This window comes from Colias eurytheme, chromosome 16 (assembly GCF_061535395.1).
Source record: "Colias eurytheme isolate Ceu_HAF_F1 chromosome 16, ilColEury1 Martin Lab GWU primary, whole genome shotgun sequence".
NCBI lineage: Eukaryota > Metazoa > Arthropoda > Insecta > Lepidoptera > Pieridae > Colias > Colias eurytheme.
The window spans coordinates 1,694,562-1,720,850 of record NC_142995.1 but is presented as its reverse complement, the minus strand read 5'-3'; the positions used below and the strand labels follow the sequence as shown (position 1 = coordinate 1,720,850).

Sequence of the window (26,289 nt, the reverse complement as noted above, 5' to 3'; positions counted from 1 at the left end):
TGTCCCAGCAGTGGGAACATAATATATGGGCTGATGATGATGAACAGGCTTTAAGACGTGATTTTAATGATGTTAATAAGTTTATTTAAGAATACATAAAGCTCTAAGTGAGTGCTTTTGATTGAAAGTGAGCTTATGCGTGACTGGCTGAAAATTATTAGTGTTTAAAAATAGCCTACTATTGAGTCTTATAATCATTTATTAAAAAGAAATGTGTTATTTCATTACTAGCTATTTAATCACTTTATGAAGTTACTAGCTTTCCACCCGCAGCTTCGCCCGCACACTCAAAGAAAAACCCGCATAGTTCCCGTTCCCGTGGGATTTCCGGGATAAAACCTATCCTATTTCCCGGGATAAAAAGTAGCCTATGTCCTTTCTCGGATATCAAAATATCTCTATACCAAATATCATGCAAATTGGTTCAGTAGTTAAGGCGTGATTGAGTAACAGACAGACAGACAGAGTTACTTTCGCATTTATAATATTACTAGTGGTCCGCCCCGGCTTCGCCCGTGGTACATGTTTACGTTTTCTCTACATAAGAACCATCCTCGTACTTCAAGGAATATAATAAAAAAAGAATTATCGAAATCGGTCCACCCGTTCTCGAGTTATGCGCTTACCAACACATTTTGCGATTCATTTTTATATATAAGAAGAAGACTAGCGGTCCGCCCCGGCTTCGCCCGTGGTACATGTTTACGTTTTCTCTACATAAGAACCATCCTCGTACTTCAAGGAATATAATAAAAAAAGAATTATCGAAATCTGTTCAGCCGTTCTCGAGTTATGCGCTTACCAACACATTTTGCGATTCATTTTTATATATAAAGACTAGCGGTCCGCCCCGGCTTCGCCCGTGGTACATGTTTACGTTTTCTCTACATAAGAACCATCCTCGTACTTCAAGGAATATAATAAAAAAAGAATTATCGAAATCGGTTCAGCCGTTCTCGAGTTATGCGCTTACCAACACATTTTGCGATTCATTTATATATATATACTAGCGGTCCGCCCCGGCTTCGCCCGTGGTACATAATATTTACGTTTTCTCTACATAAAAACCATCCTCGTACTTCAAGGAATATAATAAAAAAAGAATGATCGAAATCGGTTCAGCCGTTCTCGAGTTATGCGCTTACCAACACATTTTGCGATTCATTTTTATATATAAGATTATTGAATAACTTCATAATTCATAAAGTGATAGTAATTTCAAAACACCTTACAGGCGTTGATTAGTGATTCTTTCTCTCGTTTATATTCATTTTAGGGCCGATTTTTCAATCCTTGGTTAAAACTTATTCGTTGAATAACGTATTAAATTACCATTTCAAAAATGTATTCTAATTACCTGTATTTGACAGTGTACAGGTGACATTTTAATACTATCGTGTAATACTTTATTGGACGGAAAAGTTTTAAACAAGGATGAAAAATCGGCCCTTAGTTAAATAAAACACAACATACAATTCAATCATTTAATACTATACAATGAACACAACACATCAGTAATGATAGCCTGTCTGTTCGTCGAAGGGTTGCTGAGGAATCTCCTGGGACTTAGGAGCCAGGTATTGACGGTTGGCTTCAAAAGAACGGGTTGCAGCAAAAGCATTGTTCTGCTGGGATCCGAACTGTGGCTGACCGTATTGTGTGCTGGGGGCCTGGGCATATTGGTTCTGGGAGTACTGGGATTGCGTGCGTCCGAAGCCACATGTTGAGCAGGCAGCTGTAAGTAGATTGGTTATTATGAAGAGAAATAGTAAGATAGATAGGTGTTAGTAGATTGATTATTATGAAAGATAAATAATAGGGCAGGTGGCGAATAAATTGATTAGGTTGGGAAAGGAATGGAGTAGTCGTGTACGATTATTATTATGTTGAGAAAGGTATAGTAGGGTATATGGAATAATGATGATCGATGAATAAAGAGTAGTATGCGGTTTTATTGATGTAATAATGACTAAAATTATTTTCACACTATTATCAATTACAAATACTTATTGACAAGTGCTCCTAATATATTTATAAACTGTTTGTATTGGATAAATGTTGTTTTTATAGAATTTATTAAAGTAGTGATTTGTCAATTGATAGATATAAGTACAATGTTTTATATTAATAGATAGACAAAAACAAATTGCCGTAAATTATTAAATTTCATTGAGATAATATGCATATTTAATTGATAGTTTTTGTTAATAAATGTGTATTTTAGCGCTGCAATTTGGTGCAATTTTCAATGAAGTCACTTTTATTTAGATGAAAATATTTTGTATTAAAATTAAATATTTAAATTACTCACGTTTGATGGAAGATCCGGAGAAGCCATGGAGAGAACCAGATGAGGGCTGGTCTGGGGGCAGGTATTGCTTCAAGTCAGCGGAATTCAAAGCGCTGTTAGATCCAAAACCTTGGTTGGAATTGAAACCAGATCCGTGCGAATGGGAGGAGAAGCCATTGGACACCCCCTGTGATCCAAAACCATTTGACGAACCGTGGGATCCGAAACCATTGGATGCCCCCTGTGATCCGAATCCATTGGACGCCCCCTGTGATCCGAAACTGTTGGATGCTCCGTGGGATCCGAAACCATTAGATGCGCCATGTGATCCAAATCCATTAGATCCGTGGCTGTCAAAACCGCTGTTGAAAGAAGATCCACCATGGCCGAAAGCGTTGGAGCCCTGGGATCCTCGAGCGCTAGGTCCAAAATGTCCAGATCCAGATCCGAATCCGTTCTGGGATCCGCTGTGCGAGTTAAAACCACCGGAGAGAGAGTTGGAACTGTCTGGTGGAAGGTAGCCACGTTCCAGGTGCTCCAGACGGCCTGCTGCGGCGACAGCGATGCAAGCGGCGATGACAAACTGTAAGAAGAAATTATATAGACATGTTTTTAAGAGACAATCTGATTAAAAGAAAATTTTGATACAAACTTGTTTTAAAGGAGTAGTAAGTTAACTATGGATAAGTGGTGGAAATAAGATTATTATCAATATGATGAGGGAGATTTTTAGGTCATTATACAGTAAAAATAACAGTAAAATTATGAAATTGGATGGTGATATTAGTTAATTAATTATTTTTACACTGAACTCTTATGTCTATTTTAGGGAAGTTTTATATTGTTTACTTGTATAAAAAGTATACTTTTGGGGTAGATATTGAACACGTATTAAAATGGAAAAGCTTGAGAAAAGTCGTTATAGTTAAGTTAAAGCGCAGGAAAATATTTTACTGGATATTGGAATACACAGTTCGATGTTAAAACTTCAAATTTTGATAGCACTTGAATTGTTTTAAATATAATATGAATACCTATTAGTATAAAAATTAAAATTACCAGTTTCATTTTGTATTGTTGGATGTACTACCGAATGTGAAGCTCACTCGAAACTGTGCTTCTGCCAACAAAGTGACCTATTATATACCAAGTGACCTGCTCCTAATCCTGATCCATCAAACGCGTGTTCTGACGTAATTCTCATAGTAATAAAGAGTTTGCAAGATATCACATACATGATCGAGTAATTAGCGTAATGTTTTTTTTTTCGACCTCGTCAGTCAAAGGTTTTCAAGGGTAATAATTAATTTCAGTAATTCAATCGGTTTCATTATGAAAGCTCTATTGTATTGCAGTTTTGATGAATCGTGATTTATAATTCGTGATTAGAAGACCAGCCGATTAAGAAGTTGCGATTTTGCAATGTATATAGGATTTTTTTTTGGGTTTGGACTGACGGAACTTATACGTGATGGTAGAGTTAATTGTTTTTTTGTTATAAATTATGAATTGAAAATCAATTTTTGTTGTATTCATTCGTTATATCGAGCTCAATGTACCGCTAGTTGAAAATATATTTTAGAGTTTAAAATTTTTATCCTGATTAAAATTAATATACCTACGTAGTATAACTTTTCTTAATTTGGGAAAATTGAATAATACAATAAATGTAAAATACTTTATATCATGAGTAACAGAATATTTTTAATTAGAAATGAAATGATAGTTTCAAGTTGCTACTATCGTGCAGTATTAAAAATAAAAAATAGTATTATCCGTAGTAATTGCATAAATAAAGTAAATATTTTCCAAAATAAGTAGTACTTAGTAATAGAATATAGTTAAGAAGTTACTATGCTAATAAAACGGAGATGGCTCAATTACTAGTAAAAAACATACTCCTACACGGCGTAAAAGGTTAATTGTTAATTTCAATAATATATGAAAAGTAAACGCAGATGTTAGCTAGCCTTTAATATTTACTAGCGACCCACCCGCAGCTTCGCCCGCTTAGTTTAAACCCTATATATACTAAAACATTCCTGTAGAATCACTCTTTCTATTAAAAAAAACAGAATCGAAATCCGTTGCGTAGTTTTAAAGATTTAAGCATACCATAGGGATATAGAGACAGAGAAAGCGACTTTGTTTATACTATGTAGTGATTTATAGTATATGCTCGTTATGCTTCGAAAAATGTAGTTATGCATACTGTATAGTCAATCACTCAGAAATAATTCAACTTTACACAGTTATAGTTTTAGGAAGCTTTCCTGAAGCTTTTGAGCTTATATTATTATATTAGTTGCAAACAGTCAAATATTGAAAACTTTAAAATTCTGAATACTTATTTGCGTGTACAAATGACGTCATGAATATCTATCTATACAAATCAATCGCCAAATGTGTTGCTAAGCGAGAGGCGGACCGGTAATAGAAAATAAATGTGCGTTATTTTTTTAATTTTGACCAAAGTGCTAAATAAAATAAGTTATATAAAACATAAATATTATGTTGATTGATACAAAAATTTACAATTTATTAAATTCATAATTGCTGACTAAACTATAAAGCGAAAGCCTCAGCTTCAAAACTGATAAAGTAGGTATCCATACTAAATCTAAGGAGCAAATTTAATATTAAATACCTAATTATTCAGTAACAACAGCTAGTTTTTATCGAGCCTAGGTTTATGAAGAAGATTAATTATTGATATGTACTAGTTTTTAACTCATAGCTGCTCCCACGTTTAAGTGACTTGCAAATTTAGGCGTTTGATGTAACTATGTAATAATAATACATATTTTTTTAAAAAGCTCCTTATTCTACGTGAAAAAATGTCCTAAAAAATTATGATCCAATGAAAAATATTATTCGTATCAGTTTATCTGTTCTTAAGAGTCTCATGTCCATCAGACATATCATTTTTTTATATCCCCATAATATCTATACTAATATTATAAAGAGGAAAAGTTTGTAAGTATGTATGTATGTATGTATGTATGTATGTATGTATGTATGTATGTATGTATGTATGGTTTTCACGCAAAAACTACTGGACGGATTTCAAAAATTCTTTCACCATTAGAAAGCTGCATCTTTACTGAGCAACATAGGCTATATTGCATTTTCAAAAAAATTAGAGATCCTTACCAAAAATGCAATAATGTAAGCCAAGGTGTAAAAAAATTAGTGTCCGACCGAAACTGGTTTCCAGGCCGAAACCGAAACCGAAACCGAATGTTCGGCCGTGGCTTCAGTTTCGGCCGAAACCGAAACCGAAACCGAAACTCACGTGGTCAAGTATGAAATTTCTAAAAATACTGAACTTTGGTGCATTTTACCTATTATTTTGCCTTAATTAGGGCATGAAATGAAAACACAGTATATTAAATTCGTTGTAATCATTTATCACTACATAGTATAAAACAAAGTCGCTTTCCCTGTCCCTATGTCCCTATGTCCCTATTTCCCTATGTCCCTTTGTACGCTTAAATCTTTGAAACTACGCAACGGATTTTGATGCGGTTTTTTTAATAGATAGAGTGATTCAAGAGGAAGGTTTATATGTATAATAACATTCATTAAATAGTGGAGAAGTACTGTTATTTTTGAGGTTTCTAATGTGATGTCGTAAAAAATTACATTTTTTCCGCTTACATTGCAAACGCAGGCTGAACCCTACGAGTTTTATCAAAATAATGTACTAAGTATTATACACATTGAAAAGGTCTACAGAAAAGTCCGCGATGGTATATGTCTATCTCTTATGGATAACCCACAATAACTTTTTTTGGTCATTTACTTTTTACGACAAATAATGGCTAATTTTCGATGCGATTTTAACCAATACAGCATTAATCCTTAACCTATTAAATACCTTGAATACATTGTTCATTTAATATAGATCTATATGGCCCTTTACACCGTATGATTTAAGTGAATATTTTCGAAGATATTACAGATTTAAAAATTGCGGGACGTAGCGTTTGCGGCGGTACCGGCCAGCCGCCCGGCTATCTATTTTATACCCGTGCAAAGCCGGAGCTCGAGCGGGCCGCTATGTTTTTATATACAACGTTCACAGTTTTTCTGTAGTGTATTTAGTATCAGCATTGCACCCGAGCGAAGCCGGGGCGGGTCGCTAGTCATGCAATAAGCAACAAGTTAATTGAATAATTAACAGTTCGTACACAAAAGCTATGGTGAAAAAGTTTCATCTCCTAAATATGTAGGAGTAGTAAAAGAAAGTAACAGACATCCAGTATATGTAGTAATATTGGTATGGAATCACAACTTAGGGGAGTAAAAAATGCATTTTATTACTTCAAGAGATTTAAGAAGTTTAGTTGAATTAATTATTTGATTTCTGATCTAGTTTAGAGATTCCTTTCACAAAAATTATTATTATAAAACATTGGTATCTTAATGAAATAAATAGTATTATTGCATAATTATTTAATATAATAAAACACAGTTTAATATGTACAATACGTATAATTCTAGTTCAATGACAATGTATTCAATTGCACCACATGATCACTTATACGGCTATCTATTCAAAAATACATTTAAGATTTGTGTCGGCGATGTGCTCTTTATTTGTACATTTTGGTTATCAATGTTAACTCTGACCTCAAGGAGTTGACTTCTAACTTACATTTTATTAATATTTTAAATGTGTCAATATATATTACTAGATTTCCGCCCGCGGCTTCGCCCGCGTTTGCAAAGGAAAACCCGCATAGTTACCGTTCCCGTGGGATTTCCGGGATAAAAACTATCCTATGTGTTAATCCAAGTTACCCTCTATATGTGTGCTAAATTTCACTGTAATCGGTTCAGTAGTTTTTACGTGAAAGATTAACAAACATCCATACATCCATACATCCATACATCCATACATCCTTACAAACTTTCGCCTTTATAATAGATATTAGATATTTTAGCCTTTATAATATATATTAGATGATGTAGGTGGAGCAGAGATTTTATTTCTTTCTTATTAAATAACAAGCATTGTTACGTTAGTAGTGCTTCGATTGATATTGAGATGCTTTACGTTTTTTTTTTATCAAATATAATATTATATAAGTGTCTTGCGTACGGCCGCGGTAGCGTTTAGGTACTATTATGTATTCTGTGGTCGCGGCGTAGCTTTGACGTCACGCCTTTTCATCTACGAGTTACGACACAGGGTAACTACATTGGCTTTATTATTATTTAACTCTATATTTTAATTCTATTAATAATTATGAACATGACAAAAGCACTTTCAGTTTTATAGGGAGCTTGATGTCAAAATACAAGCTTGAAATAAAAATTGGCGCATCTGAAATAAAACAAAACCTTTACAATTACATCCTAACGATATTAATTATCCTCTTCAACCATCAATAAACCAGTTTTATATTCAGAACAGAATTGCATCAAAATCAGTTTCACCATTGCCAAGGTCGCAAGATGAACGCAATTACGGCGGCAAGTTCACTTTCATCGTAACATTATAGGCCTTCAATATAATATTACATTAGCGTAATATATGGTAATATGATCTTTATCGCTTCTTGTAATATTGTTTAAAAGCTTTATTTTATTAATATAAAATGTAGTTGACTTTTTAATAATTTGTGTATCCGGCATTACTAACGGCTTACGAATTTTTGAATATTGTTAACTATGCTTTAAATATAGTTAAGTGTGTATTTTGAAAAGCTTTTTATGGTTATTGTCTTATTTATTTTTTAAATATTACATTTCAATGATAACAATTAAAAACGTATTCAATATTTACCTGATGATTACTATTTATTATATAAATTATAGTACCTACATATTATACGATTCTATTCACTTCCCCCAAATTTACCCGGGTAAACCCGTGATAACAAATTGCGTTTGTTAGTCGGTAAAGATGTAGCTATAAAATTAATCGGTTAATTTTTTTTTTCTCAATTTCTGACGCCTGCTAGTAAAATTACAGAAATTTTTACGATTCACAATTTTGCTATTAAAAAATCTTACGCATCATACAAGTTAAATATTTATAATTTTAAATCCAATACCCTGTCTTTATTTATTTATTGGATTGAATGTCAGTTTAACACTAAACTTTAAAACCACCATGTAAAATCATAGGTTTGTATTCTTACTAAAGGAAAAAAAAAAAGAATAGGTATATCGCTGTCGTATTTTAATTTTTATTTACCAAAGCTCAACAAAAAGCAAAGTTTTTGCAAGAAGAAGTATTCACATCAGCTCTCAGATAAATTTATTTAAATACATTTCGATTAATATTACATTATAAGCTCATTACGAGGTCTTTGAGGATTACAAGTATTAAAAAGTACAAGCTCATTGGAGTCACGTTATTTTTATAACATTAACCTCTGTAATTCTTGTTACTTCATTAAGCCTGGCCAATTCGTGATATAGATTATAAACCATTATTTTATTAAAATAGATTTAGAGATCCGCACTTATTTTTTCGGATATTAGACACTAATTTTGTAATAAATAAGTTATTTTTCATTTATTTGTGACTAATGGATTTCGATTAGTCTTCTGTGTCTTGTCAAAACTAAATATCAACTCCAGCCGATATCATCTTAGAAAAGTTGTCACCTGTGATAGATATTTGTTTACATTTTAACTATGTAAATCTTTGCTACTGAAAGCTGAAACTATTAGCAGCGAATGTTTTATAGAATGTAGATAATACAAAAATAAAAGCTCAAATAATTATTATAAAACATAAAGTTCCGAAGTGTACGGGGCTCAAAGATGTACCTGATATTTTCATTTTTCAAAGATGTTCTGAGATCGGAAGATAACTATTATTACAGTCAGTCTACAGCCAAGTAACGTCCTAATTTTCATTTCATATTCAATACCTTTTTATCACCGCCCTGCTGTATTTTTCTATACAATTAGCTCTCTCAGTCAGAGTCCGTCATTGATTCCTATTATGCTACTAATTTATGTAGGTCATCAAGTGATTGAGCATTGAGTATCTTTTTAAGTATGAGTGTTGCTTCGAACAGTTTGTTTAGTGGTGTTGGTTTTGTCCTGCGTTTGAACCATGTTTGAACTTTTATATCTTTTATGGCAGTTGCATTTTACAAACATAACTTCAGGATTAAACGAAACTGGGACAAGAAACTAGTTCCAGCACCTTGTCACTACGAATTATAACCGAAAAAATGAGTAACATGTCTTTTAAACTGCATTTAAACTTCACATTAAATCAAACAAAAAATTGTCTGCATAGCCTACAACTTGTAAAATTCTAAGAAATCTGAAGCGCTCATTACTTCGAAAGAACATTTTAATTGATTGCAGTTGGATATATTTTCTCATCTTTGATTTACGATGCTTGCGAAATAAACATGCTTGAGATACCGATGCGTAATTCTTATTAGTCTCTTATGGTAATGATGACTTAGGCCATGTCTTAAAAGGGCTATCAAAAGCACCTGGTTGTAGAATCAGTAATAATAATATTATATACCTAGGCTGCAATACTTGTTTAAAAATAGTAAAAGTGAATTTATTTTTAAGGTATTTCTCTATACATTTTATACATTTGTCTTGAATTTTTTGTAGTTTTACTACGAGTTATAATAAATTAGAAAACCATTGTTAATTTTTATGTATTATATTATATACTATCTTACAGCCCGCGGCTTCGCCCGCTTTGTCTAAAACCTAATAAATTACCTTTCTCTTGAATCACTCTATCTATTAAAAAAAACGAATCAAAATCCGTTGCGTAGTTTTGAAGATTTAAGCATACAAAGGGACATAGGGACAGAGAAAGCGACTTTGTTTTATACTATGTAGTGAAGCTACATCACTTTATTTCATAGAATTATAAAAGTAATAGTTATACCTAACTTAATGTATAATTATAGTGGAGTTAATGCAAGGGACGCAAGGGTATACAATATATAATATGTAATTAAAGTTTATTCTTATAATAAAATTACACATTATTACATAACCAGAAAACGAATCAAATAAAGAAGTCATAATATTGAAAACAAAAAGAGATAATTCTCATATTCTCACTGCATACCGAAACATTATTAAAATATAATTGACTATAGTTTGTCAATTACATTCTTGACCAGTAATAAATATTTATCATTTTCCAAATGAATCTAATGTTTCATTCATATGAGTTTTGCAATTAAATGGAGCCGTCAATTGATTCTTACAATCTAAATGGTAAAAAACCCGTACCGGTCTCATCATCTGTCAGTCTGGGATTAAATATATTTATTCGGACGTAAATAAAAAATAAAAAATTTCGAATAATTTCTTAAGAATTTCTTAATTTTTGGATTTCTAAACAAAAAAACAGCTCTGGGTGTCCCGTGGGCAGTTACAACTGAAAGAGTAGAAAAAATCAGATTTCAGGGGATTCACGGGTGGCCGAGAGGCTAGGCGGTACGGCACATGATCATTTTTTCTATTCTTCAAAATTTTTATCAATTCAACAACTCTTTCAAGTTTTTGAATTATTTATAACTTTCGAAACGGCTACTCTTATAGAAATATGATTTTTAACATTTTCCATATATGTATTATATGGAAAATAATCTATCTAATCGATATAATCAGATCTTTAATGTGTCTACTCATTTTATGGTAAAACTTACCGTTTACTGAAAATTAAAATCAATTTAACCACTCTTGAGTTATACGTTCGTGCTTCGGGTTCCGTGTTCTATGCTCCATGTGCTGTGTTCTGTATTTTATATTATACTTGCTTTCCGCCCGCGGCTTCACCCGCTTTGTCTAAAGCCTAATAAATTATATAATAAAACTTTCCTCTTGAATCACTCTATGTATTAAAAAAACGACATCCAAATCCGTTGCGTAGTTTAAAAGATTTAAGCATACATAAGGACAGAAAAACCGACTTTATATTTTACTATGTAGTGATATTTTGTATTTAAATAAATGAGAGAGATAAGCTGTACACTTTCATGATTACATGATTTACGATTTTTACTTTTTAGACATAATGAATTACGTATTAATATAATATCTTAATACATATATATAAATCTCGTGTCACAATGTTTGTCTTCAATGGACTCCTAAACCACTTAACCGATTATAATAAAATTCGCACACCATGTGCAGTTCGATTCAACTTGAGAGATAGGATAGGTTTTGATGCGGGGTTTTCTCTGAAAACGCGGGCGAAGCCGCGGGCGGAAAGCTAGTATTTTATATTTTATGCTTTGCCTAGCTCTTAGAGCCCAACATCCATACTTAATAATTCATTTGAATACAAAAAATAATGGAATAAAATCTTTATTCGTTACTAAATTCGAATATATAAGTACCTCTATATTAACCTCTATAATATTACTAATATGAATGTCTTCGCAACATAAGAGTAATTATTAACTAACAAGAATATAGATAAGGCATAAAGGTGTTTAGTCTAACTATATTAACTAATAATAATTCTAATGTTGCGACAAAATGTAGCTAGTCCCTAATGTGCCAACGATCTCATGGTATGCCAGACCGCGCCAAACGTGGCTATCGCAAAAACTGACCAGACCATAATATACAGTAAGATGAGTTTTATGACTATTTATAAGACCTCAAAGGTCGAAAGATCTTCGTTTGAACTAAATAGATAGTTTATGTGTGACCCTTTTTTGTTTAGGAATAATTATTACGAAAGTCTAGACACTTGTAGAACTTAATTATTTTACAGTAGGTATATATTTTTATAAATTGTAAAAATTCGATCACGCGTCTTTCCATGACGCTTGACCAATTCGGCCACCGCCAGAGCAATCGAATTTATTCTTCTCTTTCACTACCTAGTTGTATTTATCTAAGGGACACACCGCGTACATATTTAACAGTAGTTTATAGTGTGTATGTATCTACGTTCATCTTATCTTTGCTTTGCTCAAATATAGAGGTTAAATTTCTAACTTCGTGTATTTGTAAGGGTGGGTTATCTTCGGAAGTATTGATACGATCACGAAAACAGACAGATACCCGTTGTACACGTTTATTTTCTTTCTGTTCGCAAATACATAAAAAACTTTAAGTTTACAATCTTTAGGTATGAAAAGCTTTTCTTGTTTGACTCTAGGTGGCGTTGCTTACATGCATCCAAACTAATAAGAAGATATTCCTAATAAAATGCTTCTAAATATGGTTATTGATATCATCCCATAAATGTATAAATTGCCCTACAATATGATTTAATTGTTAACATCTTGAATAGGTATTAAATAGCAATTTTATAATCTTAAAAATAAATAAATTTTATAATATTAAAATATTACGAGAAACATTCCGTTTTAAGTGCTTCCTCATTTCTATGATTATTTATTTCATGGTTGAAATGTTCATTTACGATTTATTTAATATCCAAAATGAGAGCAATATTTGCAAAAAGTTTTATGTATGAAAATGGTGCTTTCCGTAAGTTTATCAAATAAATGTTTTGCGTTGCCTTCATATAAAATTAATTCAAATTTTTTATAGCTTATATCCCTTGATTTTATCGTAGATACTAATATTATACAGAAATATAATTTTAAATTTGACAGGTATCACAATTTTAATTATTTAATAGAAATCACTTTCAAATTATAGTTATAGTACTTAATGTAACTAAGCTTTAGGCTGCTCTACCAGAGATGTGCGAGGATGCGTAGCGAAAGATGTGTTTGTAAAATATTACATACATATTTGTATTTCCTGTATTGTAATTGTTCAAATTTTACATGATGTAATCATATATTAAGATTAAGGATTGTTCATAAGAATAATAATATAGTTTCTGCAGGTATTTCAATTTTTTACATTTTATTAGTCTAAGATCTATCCGTTCTCCGAAACTGCTTTCCGAGTCTGTGGTAAATGGTAATAAGTAAAAATTATGACGATTCAAAAGTGCTTTTACAAGAAGTATAATTGAATATATGAATGTTAAAGTATGAGTTCATCGTATATGTGGTATATGGAGCTATTGCTATATGCTATTGCATAATATTAAAATGCGTAACTTTTATAAAATTTTAATCTATTTCTATTATTTAATATACATATATAAATCTCGTGTCACAATGTTTGTCCTTAATGGACTCCTAAACCACTTAACCGATTATAATAAAATTCGCACACCATGTGCAGTTCGATCCAACTTGAGAGATAGGATAGTTTAAATATGTAGGTACCACGGGCGAAGCCGGGGCGGACCACTAGTTTATAATTTAAATCAGTTTTTTATGATATTGTAAGTTGTAGAACTTTAACTTTAGAACTGATCAAATATAAAATGTGTGTCTAACTTTTATAAGCATTTGTTTACAATTAATGGTAATAATATCATTGCATAAAGTGTTAATTAAAAGTAATAAAACATCCAAATTTGCTATAAAAACATTTATTTATTCATATTTACAATTATAAGCTATTTTTATATTTTTAAATCCGTCGTCGTACTTAAATCTAGTACTGTCCATTTACATTGCCAAGTAACTATACTTATCTAAGCCTAGAACAAATTTACACAAGAGGAAATGAGAGGGAAGATGTTATGATTGAGATCATTAATGAAGAGTGAAAGAGATGGGATATACAGAAGGGGCTTTTTAATTTATCCGGTTAACTACAGTTTGGTTAACCGAATCTAACATCACAAGAACGGTTCACAGCTTAATTCTTTCAAGAGAGCGTATCCAAGTTATCGATTTTTATGACACTTGCACGATTTTGTTTTTAAAAAAAATATATATAAAAGAAAAAATATTTTGTATAAAATTGTAATACATCCTGTTTTTGATGGCAATAAAATGAGCACAGATTAACTATTGAAATTACTTATAACAAGTAATGGATGTTGTCTGTATAGATCCTAAACTTATAAATATTATAAGATCAAGACCGAATTAAGTACATAATAAAAAAAAAGAAACAAAATCATAAAGTGTCACAATTCGAATCAATTCATCGTGGAGTAGAAATACCATCAAAATCAATAGAGCCACAATATATCGGTGGTTGGCTCTATTCATTTATTTCAGTATTTCTTAATAACGGTAACCGGTTTGTGCGTTGAAGTTGCCATTGCCTGATCCGCGACCAGCGTTAGGGGTCAGGTACTGGCGGGAGGGAGCTCCAAAACCGGAGGACTGGCCACCGAAAGATGACCCCCGGCTGCCGAAGCTTGAGCTCTGTCCACCGAAAGAGGAGCTTTGGCCGTTGAAGCTAGACTGGCCACCGAAGGAAGATCCTCTGCCGCCGAAGCCTCTGGAAGGAGCTCCGTACTGGCCAGAAGGAGCGGAGTATCCACCGTTACCAGCACCGGCTTCGGCACCCTCACCGTGGTATGAACCTGGAAGAATTAAACATCATAAATAAGTTTATAAACTATCGCGTTTACTGCTTATCTACTAATCAATAGAAGCGATATTCCGATATAAAAAGAGCGTGTATGCCGAGCACGCGTGTCAGAAGTGAAACTTCTTTGGCAAGATTCTAAGATAGCAAAATCGTCACTTTACTTCATGACGTGACGGTATTGATATGACGCGATCTTGAAATTTTACTCTCGCGCCTAAAGAAGTTTAACTTCTAAAAACTAAATATTCATTGACTATCCAACTTCTAAAGACAGAAGGAAATTAGAACAATCTACTGGTTATAAAGAATCTTAGTAAACTAGATATAACTGTGATATAGCGATGTAAAACAAAGTCTATCAAACAATAAACCATATCTATGTTTAATCTACACTTGAAGTGTTGTAAAGTCACTTCACATAATTAATGAGAATTAGTATTGAAAGCTTCAACAAAGATTTACTTCGGATATGAGCGAAGTAGCAAAACTAAAATTGGTAACCAAACTACGCAATAGTATACACAAATATTTTTCGTTACATAATCTAAAGTTTATGGCATCTCAAATACTAGGATGAACTGAAGAAATAAGCTTATTATAAAGCAAATAATACGCTACAAGTGTTCAAACGTTCGTGATCGATTTTAAACAGCTCTGCAATTAGATTTTGCAACCAAATAAGCGCACGTGTTTTGTGCATAGAATTGCAGATGATATGGAGTTAGTGGCAGAGCGGATTGTAAAAATGCATTTATTTTAATACGATATTATTATATAAGTATAAGAGTGTTGAAATATTGAACAAAGTATTCATTATTTATAAAAATTACAGATTTTGAGAATTTGGGGACTTTTTCAAGAATATCGAGTAAGTTCTAAGTTACAAATCTGGCAGTTTTTAAAACTTAGGATATTTTACTTGTTTGTATTCAAGCCATGATGTAACCGGATGGGACCGCAATGCAATTTTGGTACTGATCAAATTAAAAAAAAGTACTTCTTAAAATTTGGACATGGGTCACTATAAGATAGACCAAATATAATTCTAAATCTGTAATGCGCAAATAAAACATTAAAAAGTATACATTTGTTTGTACATATTGTATACAAGTATATAAATACAATTTTAAAACGCACATTTACTGGCCACAACGGAACGGTAACATCGGAGAGCTTTTCAAGGCTATATCTGATCGTTGCAAGGTTTAAAGCGATTTGATGATACGATTTAAGCTTAATATCTTTTTTTTAAACTTGCCTTAATAGTACGAATATTGTTTGTTTTTTAATCGCTTCTGAGATATTAATTGATTTTGATAAAGGTTTACCAAACATTTCAAAGTCTTATTTATTTAATTCGGTACCTAACTATAGTTATTTATTTAAAAATATATATTGACGTTCATAATAATACTCCATTGTAATTGAATAATAATTATTATTTACGCTAAATATGAAATACTTTCAAACTGAAGAGAAGAACTAGAATGACCATTAAATTAAATACTAGTACATCCACAAAACCCAGTTTACGACAGACTAAATGTTAAAGTTAACCTAACCAACCTCTCTCATAAACTAATGTGTGAGATTTAGCACACAGATCGGGACTCATGTGAATTAGCCATTGTTTTTCATTGTGGTTACAAATTGCCCATTTTGTCATAAATTAGTTTCCTAAATCTTTCTTAAACTTTCCTAGTGAGTGTCACAGAAGGATTTGGATGTTCTTAGGAATTCCCGTTTTGGACACAAGTTGGAATGTTTGGACCGTCTTCATGGAAATTCCCTTTTGGTTGTGAACATGATTTGATGTAAATCGAGACGTCTTTAACATGTTTATCCTAATTAAGTGTGGATTAGTGTATTATTTTTAAAGAGATTGGACCACATTTAGATTTTAGATTGGACTGAGTCGATTGATAAACCATGTATAACATATTTCATACTAGAGGTCCGCCCCGGCTTCGCCCGTGGTACATATTTCGAAATAAAAGGTAGCCTATGTCCTTTCTCGGGTATAAAAATATCTCCATACCAAATTTCATGCAAATTGGTTCAGTAGTTTAGGCGTGATTGAGTAACAGACAGACAGACAGAGTTACTTTCGCATTTATAATATTAGTATGGATTATTCAGTTTATTTGAAAATAAATAAAACTATCTTCGTATTAATTTTAATACTAAACTGAAATTCCTTCTGCATTGAGAAATGTGACTCATGAGATGATGCAAGGGGTCATTACTCTGTTATATTAATATTGAGATTACATTTACAGTTGCAATTATTATTTCATATAATTTATTATCTTACTTTTGTTCTCACGGTGAATATTATGGATTATATAAAACTATATTTCATTAATTAACTTCGAAGAGGGATGTAATAAATTATCTGTTAGATTTTCATTATCTTCATAGATATCATAGAAATCATTTTCTAGAACTTTCTTAACATTATGCTTTACGTGTTTCTTATTTTTGTATTCAACTTATAGTTCATTATTGTATGTGTCCTTTATAAAACTTAAAACAAAATACATAAGTTTGTATGTCTGTATGTTTGTCTGATCATAGAACGTTTTTGGAAGTCGGTTAAAATCATCTTATATACTCATTTATTTATATAGTTTTATGAGCATCATTTGTACTTTGCAGTTGCGATATTAAGTAGTAATTACATTGCATTTATAATAGAAGCGAACACAGCTTTACATTACTGACCTTATATCTAAAGACTTTGATCTAGATATTTGGATGTACCATTTCACGATTCAAGGTATAATGTATCCTGAATGGGCATTCACTTTGGGATTGTCAAACACGAATGCAACTAGAAATTATACAGATCTCTTATATAGAACTGTATATTTATAATTCAAGTACTTAAAGGCTATAGGTAGCTTAAGTAGCCCAAAGAAATTTAGGTATTAAGATTTTTCTTAAATCAATGCAGTGAATGCAGTCGTACAGTTTTTCGTTGATGGGTTTGATTTTATGCTTTAGAGAATTATAAAAAAACTAGCTTTCCGCCCGCGGCTTCACCCGCGTTTTCAAAGAAAAACCCGTTCCCGTAGGATTTCCGGGATTAAATCTATCCTATGTCCTTTCTCGGGTATCAAAATATCTCTATACCAAATTTCATGCAAATTGGTTCAGTAGTTAAGTACTTAGTCTGTCTGTTTGTAAGTTCTGAATACTGATAAGATGTACTATTATTACGAATTTATATTATTTAATACCTATTCATGTGTATAGATGGCAATACGCTTTTCAATATGAGAATACGTGGAATATGCAATTACTACGACGATACAACGATCATTAGGTTTTCTGTGATAGATGAATAGAATTTAGGTGACAAAATAGATGACGCGATGTAACCTTTACACTTTAGAGGATCTGGAAAGTGGTCACGACTTCGCACTATATTTGTATTTATCATTTTCCATTCTCTCTATTTCTACAGATTCTATTTATAATGAAACAATTTCCAAGTTAACTAAATGATTAAAATATTTTTGTTTTAGATTTACAGGTATCAATAAGACTGTTTTAGGTGCGGTTTTTTACTATATTAAGATTATTTCAACTACAAGGCAATTATTGTAAACCTCATGACTCTTTTTTAAGCTTTCGTTTAGAACTATGATCTACGTCATAAAGCTTTCAGCTTTCTTATAAAATACGTCGTATATTTTAAGCTATTGCATAGCTTCTATCGCGGGCCTTGAGCGCGGGGACCGAATCCAGAAATTCCGTAACGAAAAAACCTCACGCTCCCCACGGGGACGGGCACGGAGGTGTGGCTTGAAGGCATAGCATGCAATAGCTTTACCGCGGCAGTCCCCGAGTGCCACACGTCTTTTTTTAATATATTCTGTATACGAGTTTAGTATTTCTATTTTCTGTAAAAGTATATTGTATATTATTAAATAACGCATGTGAAACAACTCGTAAACTAAAGTTTACGTCAAAATTCCTAACCCAATTACAACCGCAAGACAAAAGCTCAGCAGTTCGGAAGGTTCTGTCAAATGTCTATTAGAGCGATATCGATTATAACTGATATGTGTGTATTTATATGGAAACATTTGTACCTAATTAATTTAGAAATTGTCATTTACAATTATCTCAGTGTCTCTTGATTGTTAATGTTTTGTTGCGCTTTTATGCAGTTAAGTGATGATTTGGGAATTTGAATTACTAACGAATGTGAGAGATGAATGATTGTGTATAAGAGAAACGTTATTTATTACATTTTTTGTAAGTTAATTAACAATTTAAATTACACACTTTTTATAATTTTAATGCTAGTTTAAGCTTTGAGGGATATTCTTTTATTGCTGTTTTATAATTAGTCAAGGCAGACTCCGATAGTAAATTCTTTATATTAGCAAATAATAATTCTAACTAGCTTCATCTAAAAAAAATAAGCTCCTCAAATACATCGCATTACCTAAGATAGATTAGCACTAAATGGATGTTTCCACATAATACTAGATTCGATGCGTAATAGTCAATGCTCATCAAAATGTCACCTGTATTAGAGCAGTTAAAACATTAGGGCTTTGTCAGACAGACGGCGATTTAGCGCGCGTCAGAGGGCTAATCTGACGCTGCTATGATACTGTGATGTATATTGTACTACTCGCTATATGCTTTGTCTGATAGAACATATACTTAGCGTGACGGATCTTTGTCGCTCTGTTTAACAGTATAATACCAGTACCATACTTGTATTAAAACATACTCTTCAATGGTTAATATTAGGGCGTTGTACAAAACAATTCAGCATCATAGCATAGCATCAGGTTAGCGCTCTGACGCAGTCTGTCTGTCAGAGCCTTTAGTGCACAATTAGAGTGACCTATCACCTAAGTCAACTTAAATGGAAGTAAAGCTCTATAAGGCAAGTAATTAGGACCTAGGATGTGTAGTTCTGAGAAATAAAATGTCTTCAATGTTCGTTAAACCAAATTTGGTTAAAATGCGTATGATTGTGTCAAAGCTTTTTGTAGTACGTTTTGTAAGATTTTTACCTGAAAATATAACTTGTTTAGATAGATATTGTGAATATAAAAGAAGTTTATAATAGGTACGATTTATATAAAACACAGAAAAGTATATGAAATACACAGAATTCAGAAAATATAAATCAACCTTAGTTGACTATAAAACAATGCACTTAAATGCTATGAATTATTTAGGTACGAAATAAAAGTGTTGGCTCATAAAAATATAGGCTCTAATGCATTACGACTTAACTTATGACCTAACAATTGTACACAATGGTTTCATAAAGATTCCTATGAGAAGATTTACCTGATTAACCAATAAACGTAGTGAGTATATAAATGGATCATTATCTTCCCATCTTCTTTGACGTTTAATTAATCTTTGAAATGGAGTTATATCTCGTAATCTATATTGGTGATTAGTGAAGTTAAGTAATTATATTTTCACATGATATTGCTTATAATGCTGTTTACTTTGAAGAGGGGGTTTTCTTTATCTATAGATTCGTATGAGTTTATTTTGGTACATGATTTAAGCTAATATTAACGTTATGATAAGTTTTATTTTGTGTTGTTTTCGGAAAGTTGGGACTCTATTGTCTTCGCTTTTCTTTGTAATTGTATGGCATTCAAAATAGTTTTATTTTTCTTTATATAGTGATGATCGCACAGTATATAGCAAGTTAAGATTACACTTTTACATAGATTTTTTAGACGACAACAACGACACAAATAGCCTAAAACACTTCAAAATATAAAATGAAAAATGAACAACTATGAATTTAAATCAAAAGCACGCTTCCCAGAAAATTGAATCGAGATGCAGTTGCGATTGCATCGCTACAGATAAAATGTTGATATGTTTGCATAGATAATTAGATTTTAAGACCGCTCTGAGACCTGTGGTGACCTACGGCTTCGGTTCCCGCGCACCACGCAATCTGTCACTATGTTACTCAGAGCACTTGTAATGTAGGGTGACTAGGGTTTTTGGTTTTAGGGGATTTATTTTAATGTATTTAATATATTGCCGTGATAAATATTCAAACATTTATAACATTTTCACTCACATTAGACTATTGTAATGCTAACAGAGCTATGCAATGTAAGATCATGTAGGTAATTTTTGTGTCAATTTTATACAACGTTCTTCAATACTCCGTCAATTTTTTATAGAGGATTTATAAAAAAAAATCATCTTTGTAAACCTATTGTCGAGAAAATTGCATCGATTTCTACATTTTACCAAACTTATTTTACTTGGTATGGCTAAAAATTGTAAATAATGTTTAAGGACTATTTAAAAATGACTTTGGAACTAATCGAGATTTATCCTATTAAATCAAAAATCATGGGGTAACAACGCGTACTTAATGTGTGTATCAAGCAAGGTTAAAGTGCGGTACGTTATATTTATATGATTACAGAAACGTCTGCAAACGTTTTTGTTGAAATAATTAGACCAGGACTTACATCAATCATTTGTGGTCACTTTTTACAACGTTTTTTTAAGTTATAAATCTAATTTATTTTAACGAATTTAGTCACGCGAAGTTTTTGGTATAATTATGTTATAGGTAGTCCTGTATATTGGCAGATCGTATAGTTATATAATACATATTATATAGTGAACTGAAGAAATAATAATTTTTTTCCCTGTAGCCTGAATAAATTATTAGTTTTAAAACCTACTGTATCTTACCATTAACAGAACTGACTGACAGTTAAAACAAAATATCAAACAAATCATATCAATCATTGCCAGAGCTTCAATGCATACATGCGTCATAAAATACATACTAGCAAACTTATTGCTGAATTCTGCTCGCTCTTTTAATGAAATTTGTTGCTTCTGCTCTTAGGCCACATTTAAATTAACCAGCATTGATAAAATCTATTTTATCTATCCTATCCCATTCAAACATATAAATCTACATTTAATTAACTAAACATCCTCCTTACATAACCAGTCAAACTTTCTAGGGCTTCATTATTTCACTCTGAAAGTCTATTCTACGCAAATATTATTCCCACATTAGGCTGATAGGTGATACGTTCACAAGATTTACTACGACATAATATATCTTGATAACCGTTAAAATCAGTATAAATATATTGATATTGGAACCGGTGCAAATTTGTTATATATAATATCTTTGGAAGTGCGGATTATTGGATATTGTATTACTTGGAAGTAAAAAGTTGTTTTTGAAGGATGTTTGATTGGTGTCGAATTCGGGTAGGTATTTTATAAGTGTTTCAGTATTATTCTGGTCAAGTTTGTAATAATTGCAGTCACTGAGAAGAATTTTAACTCGTGAACGTTCTAATAAAAAAACCTGAATTAACTTTTTGGCCTAAATATGAATTTAATATTTATACTTATACTTTTGGATAGACACAAATTAAAGATTATTTATAATATCATAGGTGTTAATCTAGACAGTGCATATAAGTATTTATCAAGGATAATACACCGATTTATTTGAAATATATCGATGGGTAAGAAATTACATAACTCTCACCTATTACGGTACGGATGAAATTGCGTGGTAGCTACTTTTAGATTATTAATAAATAGATGGACTAATCTGACTAGAATTGATCTAGTGAAACACTAGGTCTACTTTTAAGGGTATGGCTGTTTTAATATCGTTCTAATTTTACTATTTAAGTTTCTAAATATGTTTTATATAGTATTACGTCATAAATAGGTAATTATGTCATGTTTTAGGTGTTATTATTGTATAAAAGATGACTCACCATCATCAACGATGCCAGCGGCTTCATCACGGGCGTTCTGTTCCAGGGCCTTCAGGATCTCTTCTGGGATAGGAGGAGGAGTGGGGAGGTGAGCACCACGGGGCTGGAAACCGTTCTCGTCAGCGGTGTAAGTGATGCTGTAATCCTGGCCATCGTCGCCCTTGTAGGAGAAGCTGCCTTGGGATTGGACGCCGTTGGTGGCCACTCCAGATGCGTCAGCCTTGATACCGTTGGACGTTTCGTATTCGTATTGGAATCCTTCGGCGGTGACTTCGCTGTTCAGTTTCAAGATCTGGGCGCTAGCGTCAGCGGACTGTCTGCCACCGAAACCACCGGCGTTGTAGCCTCCTTGGCTGCCGGCGTTGTAGCCACCTTGGCTGCCGGCGTTGTAGCCTCCTTGGCTGCCAGCATTGTAGCCTCCTTGGCTGTAAGATCCGCTAGCTGAACCTCTGCCAGCGCCGAAGCCACCGGCTCCCGCGCCGAAGCCGCCGGAGCTTCCACCGAAGCTACCAGAACCACCAGAACCGAAGCTGCTGGCACCACCGCTGAAGCCGGCACCAGTTGCGCCGAATCCAGCGCCTGCTCCTCCCCTAGGAGGGAGGTACGCGTTGTCCAAACGGGCAGCAGAGCATACCCCGAGGATAGCGGCAACTACGAACTGTAACAACAATTATAATGTAATCATGTAGCAAAATTGTTAAACGGGGCGAACTTTTTGCGTTGATTGAATAATATGTTCATGTTTGATTAGATGCTACAAAAACGTTATCGAAATGTGGGCAAGATTATCTCGAAATATACGAGTAACGCTCGAACGAAACTGTCTCTACGGTACACGAAAATTTCTAAATAGCGTGCACATTGTTCCATTCATTGTGAGTTTTGCAAAATAATGGGAAGATCGATAAGCATAAGCGAGTATTAGATGTAACTCGTGCTTGAAACATTTCGCTCGGGGCGAACTTTGTAGGGCGTTAGAATAGCATTTGATTTGTTACAAAACGATGTAATTATATCATCTAATGTGAATTTAACTATGCTCCGCGTGATGATTTGCTAATTACGGATATCGACAAATAATATAGTGGGGCTTTGATTCTTTGAATATTATGAAATGAGATTGGCATAGGTACTAAGATACAATTATGATTTAAAAACCTATTGATGCGGAAAAAGATGAAAGGATTACAATATACTTGTATAGATAATCACTATATTTAAAAGTACGATAGTAAAGTTGCAATACATGTTGTAGGTATGTTATATTGGGGTCGGGTCTATAATAAGATGGCTAGTCAGTTATTAGAGGGTGATTAAGTTTAAGATTTAGTTTGTTACTGATTCTGACGTTATAAGCTAATCAACACTCTCGTAAAATTGATTTTATTACGTAACATGTACAATGTTATTACAGTAAAAGTTCCTTATTCGCGCTTCCTTCTTTCGCGGTTTCACTATTCGCGGATGGAAAAAATGCGACCTAAATCCTGTATTCGCGGCCTAAAATTCGTTATTCGCGGATCGAATCGGTACATCGGTACATACATATATGTATTTACCTAAATAAATAAACCATTCGTTATCCTTAGTAAACGCTTGAACTACAACTACGAATTTATAATGTCGACTAAAAAAAATGAAAAACGAGTAAAAAGTGACAAGCCATTGCCTAAACCTGAAGATAATACCTAATTAAATGGTAATTAATAAATATGTTTGGTCAAAAACTTAAATTAAACTGGTTTCTTTATGTATTTGCTTTTTTATTTCGTCACCTAAGAACGTATTCCCTATAACCCCATACAAATTACCATTCCTTATTCACGGTTTCTCTATTCGCGGCACATTTACGGAACCTATTACCCGCGAATAAGGAACTTTTACTGTATATAGAAAGAAGATATTGTATAAAACGAAAATATGTATCGAAATTAATGCAAAGAGAAAACTTTGAAAAAATTGGGATGAATTTTTCATATCGAATTTTTGCGTCAGATTTAAAAAATACGACCAAATATAGGGGCATATTTAACGTCCCGAGTCGAATGTTACAGGATCCCGATGGATTGACCCCAAAATGTAACAAATATGAAAATTTTGAATCTTTGAAAATGGATATTTCAGTCCGATAATTGGAGTACTCACCAGCTTCATGTTTAATAAATAATTAGGTGATACGAGTGCTCCGGTTAGACACAAACTGTGCTGTGTAGGATGGGCAGTCGGGTTATATAGCAGTTAGATTGCCTTACCCGGCATAATGGTATCATGGTCGGTATGGCCTTCCGAGTGAACGCATCTCTACGATAAGGTGGAATGTGCACTTTTTTGTTAGGGTTTGCACTTTTTTTGAGCTTTTTTATTTTATGGGTTTAATTTAGAGGGATTTGGAGTAGTGCGGATTAAAGAGTCTTTTTTTTTATGGAAATGAAGTGGCCTAAAATAGTGCATAGATCGAAATGCATACATTTATTTCAACGAATTTTTAAGTCTTTATAGAATGTCGCTTGACCTATATTTAGATTATGTTTATTACAAAAATAATTTCTATTACGTTTATATTTATTACGTTCAAGGAAGATATACGTTTACGATTATTTCTAGTGCATTTTAATGGTGTTTATCATAGAAATCTAAATAACAAGACACATAGAAGTGCTATAATGTCATAATTAGTATGAAAACCACTGTCGCCAAAATCCACACATTTAAAACGATATCTAGACAGTTCACACAAGTAAACTATGCCTTTTATTGGACAGCTTCATTTTAATGAAAACTAACATAAATAATAAATTTCGCATTTTAATATGTACCCTAACTCACGACTTTACGGTTTATTTTAGTATAACATCCCTAGGTACGTAAGATGTTTTGTTTCCTTTTGCTTAGAAACTTCAAATACGAAAAAGTTCGGCTACTCGACAACAGAGGGCGTTAATTTTTGATAGATATAACTTTTAACCTCAACGCATAGAAATAAGGTTGAAATTTCATTAACGTTCATTCAACGCTTTAGTGATGTAAGACTTCATCAGCCTTGTTATCGATAGTTAAGTGATAGTTAACAAATAAGAAATACATATATAGTTGTTGATTTTAATACAGTGGTAGGCTCATCTCGTGGGCCCACGGCAGACTGTACATATAGGTATAAGAAATAAAAACATGTTATGTACTTAAATATTTATTTATCTATATATACAAATAAAAAAACAGTGTCTGTACATTATATATTTAAAAAATGGAGGGGGTTTAGAAACTGAGAGTTTAAATTTGAAAATCTCGAACACCTGATGCAGAACCGCGCCAGACCACCAAAAATTATAAGAGTTATAACAATTACTTAATGTACGTCTTTTTGTTGTGACATTGAAATTATCTTCTTTGAAATGTTTTGAACATATCCTACTATAGCCTGTAGGGAACCAATTTCTTTTCCCAGTCTTTTTTTTTTTTTTTTTATTGGTAATAGGGAAGCGCTTGACCACAATCTCGCCTGATGTTAAGCTGAGATGTGGTCTAAGATGGAACGCGCTTCCCTAGAAGGTACCTGTTCACTCTACGCTTGAAGACCCCCATATTGTACTCGTCGGGGAACACAGACTCAGGAAGCATGTTCCAGTCCCTCGCGGTTCGGATAAAGAATGTGGAACCAAACCGCTTAGTCCGGGTACATGGAACGTCCACCATATGGCGATGCCTAGAGTCTGTGCGCCTCGACGATCGATAGAAGAACGGGGATGGCGGAACGAGATCGTGCAGTTCCGCAGCGCACTCTCCAAAGTGTATCCGATAGAAGACCGATAAGCTGGCCACTCTGCG

At 32.9% G+C, this 26,289-nt stretch overlaps 2 protein-coding genes across 3 annotated transcripts; both read right to left on the bottom strand.

The window, feature by feature from the left end:
* Window positions 1-1,470: 1,470 nt before the first annotated feature.
* LOC149901564 (uncharacterized) lies at window positions 1,471-3,433 on the bottom strand. Its single transcript, XM_090110967.1, has 3 exons — window positions 3,350-3,433; window positions 2,312-2,873; window positions 1,471-1,735 (listed from the first exon to the last, which is right to left on the bottom strand). The coding sequence occupies exons 1-3, from the start codon at window positions 3,356-3,358 to the stop codon at window positions 1,512-1,514; spliced, it is 795 nt and encodes a 264-aa protein (XP_089967093.1). The 5' UTR covers window positions 3,359-3,433; the 3' UTR covers window positions 1,471-1,511.
* A 10,275-nt stretch (window positions 3,434-13,708) lies between these two features.
* LOC149901563 (pupal cuticle protein 36a-like) lies at window positions 13,709-24,704 on the bottom strand. 2 transcript variants are annotated; one of them, XM_090110743.1, is made up of 4 exons: window positions 24,610-24,704; window positions 22,858-23,122; window positions 22,465-22,809; window positions 13,709-14,675 (listed from the first exon to the last, which is right to left on the bottom strand). In XM_090110743.1, exons 1-4 carry the CDS (start codon window positions 24,616-24,618, stop codon window positions 14,371-14,373), a joined length of 924 nt encoding a protein of 307 aa, XP_089966869.1. In that variant the 5' UTR covers window positions 24,619-24,704; the 3' UTR covers window positions 13,709-14,370. The 2 variants fall into 2 exon arrangements, with proteins under 2 accessions (XP_089966869.1, XP_089966868.1); XM_090110742.1 differs by having other exon boundaries at window positions 22,465-23,122.
* Between the last annotated feature and the right edge of the window lie 1,585 nt (window positions 24,705-26,289).